General features: G+C 41.9%; 1 protein-coding gene across 1 annotated transcript; it reads right to left on the reverse strand.

The window, feature by feature from the left end:
• Window positions 1-585: 585 nt before the first annotated feature.
• LOC124012677 (60S ribosomal protein L30) lies at window positions 586-4,049 on the reverse strand. The gene is made up of 5 exons (XM_046326543.1): window positions 3,943-4,049; window positions 3,779-3,827; window positions 2,874-3,019; window positions 1,579-1,709; window positions 586-681 (listed from the first exon to the last, which is right to left on the reverse strand). Exons 2-5 carry the CDS (start codon window positions 3,797-3,799, stop codon window positions 629-631), a joined length of 351 nt encoding a protein of 116 aa, XP_046182499.1. The 5' UTR covers window positions 3,800-3,827; window positions 3,943-4,049; the 3' UTR covers window positions 586-628.
• Window positions 4,050-6,870: the final 2,821 nt, after the last annotated feature.

Raw genomic sequence — 6,870 nt, forward strand, 5'->3', positions numbered from 1 at the left:
TGGCAGTAGGCCGTGTCATTATAGAATGTAGTTGTATTCTATCCTGTGGCAGTAGGCCGTGTCATTATAGAATGTAGTTGTATTCTATCCTGTGGCAGTAGGCCGTGTCATTATAGAATGTAGTGGTATTCTATCCTGTGGCAGTAGGCCGTGTCATTATAGAATGTAGTTGTATTCTATCCTGTGGCAGTAGGCCGTGTCATTATAGAATGTAGTTGTATTCTATCCTGTGGCAGTAGGCCGTGTCATTATAGAATGTAGTTGTATTCTATCCTGTGGCAGTAGGCCGTGTCATTATAGAATGTAGTTGTATTCTATCCTGTGGCAGTAGGCCGTGTCATTATAGAATGTAGTTGTATTCTATCCTGTGGCAGTAGGCCGTGTCATTATAGAATGTAGTCGTATTCTATCCTGTGGCAGTAGGCCGTGTCATTATAGAATGTAGTCGTATTCTATCCTGTGGCAGTAGGCAGTGTCATTATAGAATGTAGTTTTATTCTATCCTGTAGGCCGTGTCATTATAGAATGTAGTCTTATTCTATCCTGTGGCTAAATGTTTGTGCACACTAAGACAGACCAAAGAAACACCATTCGACCAAGTTTATTTGTAACATTAAGAGTGAAATGTCTACTTCTCCCCCTGCGGCTGGTCTGGCATACTCCTGATGATGTCAGAATCACCTGTTAATAGACCAATATTACATTTAGCATACAAGAGCCAATCAACAACAGGTGATATCTGTAAAACCAGTGGTGTAATGTACTTCATCAATATGTTTGACTACTTTTACTTTTTTACATTTTGAATACTTAGGAGGAAAACGGTCTGATTCACACACTTAAAAGGGAACGTCCCTTCTGCCTCTGATCTGGCAGAATCACTAAACATGTGTAAATTGTTGGAGCCCCTGGCTATCCGCAAATAAATAAATAGAAAATGTGGCCGCCTGCTTTGCTTAATATAAGGAATTTTATAAATGATTTACACTTATCAAAAGTACCAATACTTTCAGAACCTGTAGTGTTGTTTTTGCATCAAACAGCAGAAAATACAATATTTGTGGTCATAGAAAACATTTCACATCAGTTTAGATGGTACAATGATTCTCTAAACTATACTTGTTTTGTCACAAAATGAAATTAGCGAACTAATAGAATTTTAGCAACCAGGAAATGGTGGAGCAATTAACTTGAGGAGACCTAAGGCATTGTCACTAATGAGGCAGGAAGTAACTGACTAGAGCAGAGCGCCCAGTCAGTTCAGGTAAATGCACCATTGGGTGTTTAGCTAGTGATTCACTAGTGCTGGTCAGACCACCGTATATACAACTGGTGGGAAAATTGGTGCGCACCGGTGTAAGACAAACACATTCGTGAATAACGATCAAATCAAACGTACTCATGTGAAAGTAGAGCAGTTTGATAAGGTTGTGTTGACCGTTCTCCTGACGTTCATGTTATCTTTGAAGACAATGTTTGAAACGAACCGTAGCAAACTGCTCACTGCTAAAGGATTGTCTGCAGACCATCCATCAACAGAATAGGCGTGGTAAACAGGCAGTCTGATTGGACACTCACCGGGGTCGATGATGGCCAGGGTGCACACCCTGAAGTACTTCCCACAGGCCGTGCCCAGCTCGATGTTGTTCCCACTGTAGTGATGGACGCCTGTCTTGGCCAACATGGCGTAGTACTCCACTTCAGACTTCCTGAGGAAGGACAAATACACACGTGGGCATACTTTGATAAAAGGTATGTTATTGAATGAAACATGATCATGTGTGTGTATGGGGAAAACAACATGAACACAAGTACACTGCAACAGTGATCCACTTCTGTCTAATGCTGTAGTTGTTTGGGGCTCCCTAGTGGCGCAGCGGTATATGGCAGTACTAGAGGCGCCCCTACAGACCCTGGTTCAATTCCAGGCTGAATCACAACCGGCCATGATTGGGCATCCCACAGGGTTGCGTACATTTGGCCCAGCATCGTCCGGGGTGGGCCGTCATTGTTAAATAAGAATTTGTTCTTAACTGACTTGTCTAGTTACATAAAAAGGTACAGAAATCGAGAAACGGCTAGTTGTTTTCCAAAGGTGTCTGATTGCTGAATGATCAACTGCAGGTGCAGCCAGTAACACAAAACCAGCCCTCATGTCAATGTTCCTCCTGTTCTTACACACCTGCAAGCAGACCAATACAGGTGTGCCTTTGTAGGAGGAGTACAGAAAAATAAAATTACCCATAAGAACACACAAGCAACACTTGATATGCTTATTTGGTTAATTCAATGTGACTAACTATTTGAAACACTTATGGAAGTAGAAATTGAACTATTCCTAGGATTACTGGGACCCCATTAGGAAGATTGTAAGTCCATCACACCAAGCCTAACTACCCAGCTGGCTTTGAAAATCCATTCACATGGTCTGATCCACATGGTTCCAGACACTATGGTGGATGAGGGCCCTGACATGTATTCATTCAATCGGATTCCAGCGCAAGACGTGATGTCTATTGCAAAACCCCTTGCAACGGGAACTGTTAACCATTTACTCCAGTGACTTACATATCCAACAGCAACTCTAGTTTCCATTTGGCGCAAACGGTTTCCATTGCTAAATGTTTTGTAACGGAATCTGACTAATGAACACAACTCAGGCTAGCACAGTAAACTTTAGCTCACCAAGTTTGCGTGAAAAGTGTATTATTGATAGCTTTAACTTCATTAGCGAATACTGCTACATAAAAGTGACTGTTCCACTGGATGTCATAAGGTGAATGCACCAATTTGTAAGTCGCTCTGGATAAGAGCGTCTGCTAAATGACTTAAATGTAATGTAAATGTAATTGTGATGTAGGCCAACTAGTTACCTGAGGGCAGGTGTGTTGTTGGCCAGGATGACCAGCTTGGCTTTTCCCTGGCGGATCATCTTCTGGGACTGCTTGTATCCCAGAACATATTTACCACTCTTCATCACCAGCTGGAGACGGGAGTTTATGGACTCCAGGGACTTTTTCTACCACCAAAAGAAACAATTGGTGTTTAGAGACAAACATTTGTGAACTATGAATATAGCCCATATCCATTGAACCAAACATAAGTTCTTCTAATTGAGATTGGGGCGGCAGCGAGGCCTAGTGGTAAGAGCCTTGGACTAGTAACCGAAAGGTTGCAAGTTCAAATCCCTGAACTGACTAGGTAAAAATGTCGTTCTGCCCCATGAATAAGGCAGTTAACCCACTGTTCCTAGGCCATCAATTAAAATAATTTGTTCTTAACTGATTTGCCTGATTAAAAAAACATATATTTGAGTGCATATAGCATACTCGTTTATTTCTTAATCTGCTTGGCTGTTTGCTAATTGTACACGCCGACATGGTGTTGCAGAAGAGCTGCTAACTGGATTTATCCTGATATATTTCCGAGAACAGTACTGTTACATAGCGTTTCTCGATTAGCCAACTCAAAATACCCCCAATGCAATCGTTCAAATTGCAGTCTGGACAACTGGTGAAAACGTTAACTGGTCGTGAACTAGTCGTTAACTGGCGAGTCGGCGAATGTTACGAGAGCTGGCTATATGGCTAGATTAGGCAAGTTGGCAAAAACTAAAACTAGACATGTCCTGGGAATTAGAAAGTTGTATGTTTGGGCAAATTAAACATATGTACGGTCAGGTCAACATTGCCAGGTAGCTCAAAACATGTGATGGTTTAGCCCAGAAACCACGACTCCACGTGAGTTGCTTTCCACCGTTCATGAGAGCGCGACTCACCGTCTTCTTTGCGGCAACCATAGCTGCGATTTAGTCCGTTCTGGCCAACCTGAACAAATCATTAAGAGATTGGAACATTTTACGTTAGTAATCAACCGGGTGATGTGCACCAAGATGGCCTAAATATATTTATATTTAAAGATTAAACACAGAGCTGAACTTACAAGTATGTCGCTCCAATATGGCCTCGGAAAGAAAGGAAGTCCCAGGGTGCTTTGCGGCCCATTGGCTTGCTCATGCGGGACCGCCTGGGCTGGTACTGCGCAGACTCGCTGATCTGTGCAGAATGCGTGTTAACTAAAGCAGGTGTGCGCCATTTCAGGTGATTTGTAGATCAGATCCTGTACACTGCGCCCTACCCAGCCCGAGCATGTTATCGCGAGAAAGCAAGGGCCAATACACTACAGATCTAGAAACAGCTTTTATAATGGAAACTAGAGGACAAAACATCATAATAATGGCACAGAAGGAAGAGAAAGGCCCACTTCGGCGGAAAATATGTCTCCCTCTCTGAGTGTGTCGAACTTGGTCAAAAATAAAATGAATGGCTTATTTGCTACGTGAGGTTTATTTGATCGAATACGTGACATCCCGGCAACTTTATATCGGAGTTGTCTAGAGACGGTTTTGCATATTCATGTAATGAGGCTAGTAGCATAGCATCTCCATTGAATACAGGCAGTTGACATCACCAACGCTCATCGATTATGTTTTAAAGTATTATTTCAATAATATGTATCCCTATGATTTGTGACCACATGTCTCGGGATTGTGCGGGACAGTCCCGCATTTTGGCCCAAACAATCATGTCCCACATTTTATCAACACATTTAAACACCGCAACAACAAAAAAGTAGATTTGTCCCGTATTTCAGTCAGACATTCCGACTGGTCTCTTGCAATCACATTGAGCTTATGAAAGGAGCTATAGGCGATCATAAGGATGTGGAAGACTGAGCCACAGGTGACGTTAAACACGTGAGTTCTGATATCCTGCTGAGGACAAGAGATGTAGATCAATAGGCCGATCCTCAACCAATCATATTTCTCACATTTTATCGGTCTAAATTACAGCTGAATTTGGAGAGGACAGTGAGGCCTAACAATTTACAAAAGGCGTGCTGTTGATTAAGAGCTACACCAGTAACTACATAGCCGTATTAAACTGAAAGGTAAATTCTTCAAATTTGTGAGGCTCTCCATCCTCATTTGCTGCCACTCCACTCAATCCCGTTTTAAAATTATCCCTTCCTAACTGATTTACATTCCCTGAGACCAACCATTAAAAAGTTTCCTTGGCCAAATATGACCAGATTTTCACCAAATTTTGCGAGAGGAAAAAAAGAGTAGGAGTTGTGATTGAATTGTTCATTGGTTGCAGTGGACTGCAGGGGTGCAGTGCTGCCTCCCAGGGCGCACCAGAGCGTCGATCCGCCACATTTCACAATGGTGCTCATTTAGTAAAGTTAGATCAAAGCTGAATCAATTTCTTGGAAGATCACAATGATTAATTAGTATTCTACGCAACATACAATGCATGCAGAATGTATTCAGACCCCTTCCCTTTTTCCTAATTTTGTTACGTTACAGCCTTATTCTAAAATGGATTGAAAAACAATCTTTCCTCACCATTCTACACACAATACCCCACAATGATAAAAACATTTGTATTTTTTTTGCACATTTATAAAAAAAAAAAAATATATATATATATATATATATATATAGGAGAGTCTGACATTCGGAAAGTCAGACCCTTTCCGTTTTCCACATTTTTGTTAGGTTACAGCCTTATTTTTAAACGAATTCATCTGCACACAATACCCCATAATAACATAGCAAAAAACATTTTTGTAAATGTATAAAAATAACTAAACAGAAATACCTTATTTACATAAGTATTCAGACCCTTTGGTATTAGACTAGAAATTGAGTTAAGGTGCATGCTGTTTCAATTGATCATCCTTGAGATGGTTTTACCACAGTCCACCTGTGGTAAATTCAATTGATTGGACATGATTTGGAAAGGCACACACCTGTCTATATAAGGTCCCACAGTTGACAATACATGTCAGAGCAAAAACCAAGCCACGAGGTCGAAGGAATTGTCCGTAGAGCTTCGGGACAGAATTGTGCCGAGGTACAGATCTGGGGAAGGGTACCAAAACATACCCTCCCAGTTAGGGGGAGTGATGAGCTCTACAGCAGAGTCTCACAACTCAATCGCTGGTTGAAAACTGTTTTCTGCCCCTCCCAAAAGATAGAATTTGTAGATAATTGGCCCTCTTTCTGGGACTCGCCCACAAACAGGACCAAGCCTGACCTGCTGAGGAGTGACGGACTCCATCCTAGCTGGAGGGGTGCTCTCATCTTATCTGCCAACATAGACAGGGCTCTAACTCCTCTAGCTCCACAATGAAATAGGGTGCAGGCCAGGCAGCAGGCTATTAGCCAGCCTGCCAGCATAGTGGAGTCTGCCACTAGCATAGTTAGTGTAGTCAGCTCAGCTATCACCATTGAGACCGTGTCTGTGCCTCGACCTGGGTTGGGCAAAACTAAACATGGCGGTGTTCGCCTTAGCAATCTCACTAGGATAAAGACCACCTCCATTCCTGTCATTACTGAAAGAGATCATGATACCTCACATCTCAAAATAGGGCTACTTAATGTTAGATCCCTTACTTCAAAGGCAATTATAGTCAATGAACTAATCACTGATCATAATCTTGATGTGATTGGCCTGACTGAAACATGGCTTAAGCCTGATGAATTTACTGTGTTAAATGAGGCCTCACCTCCTGGCTACACTAGTGACCATATCCCCCGTGCATCCCGCAAAGGCGGAGGTGTTGCTAACATTTACGATAGCAAATTTCAATTTACAAAAAAAAAAATGACGTTTTCGTCTTTTGAGCTTCTAGTCATGAAATCTATGCAGCCTACTCAATCACTTTTTATAGCTACTGTTTACAGGCCTCCTGGGCCATATACAGCGTTTCTCACTGAGTTCCCTGAATTCCTATCAGACCTTGTAGTCATTGCAGATAATATTCTAATCTTTGGTGACTTTAATATTCACATGGAAAAGTCCA

The sequence above is a fragment of the Oncorhynchus gorbuscha genome, linkage group LG24 (assembly GCF_021184085.1).
Source record: "Oncorhynchus gorbuscha isolate QuinsamMale2020 ecotype Even-year linkage group LG24, OgorEven_v1.0, whole genome shotgun sequence".
NCBI lineage: Eukaryota > Metazoa > Chordata > Actinopteri > Salmoniformes > Salmonidae > Oncorhynchus > Oncorhynchus gorbuscha.

What these genes read in the sequence shown, in the direction of transcription:
- LOC124012677 (XM_046326543.1), bottom strand. Translation starts at nt 3,799, where the DNA reads ATGGTTGCCGCAAAGAAGACG. An exon ending in TGGTTGCCGCAAAGAAGACG is followed by an intron (nt 3,020 to 3,778) that starts GTGAGTCGCGCT and finishes TTTTGGTGGTAG; the next exon opens with AAAAAGTCCCTGGAGTCCAT. An exon ending in CCTGGCCATCATCGACCCCG is followed by an intron (nt 682 to 1,578) that starts GTGAGTGTCCAA and finishes GTCTATTAACAG; the next exon opens with GTGATTCTGACATCATCAGG.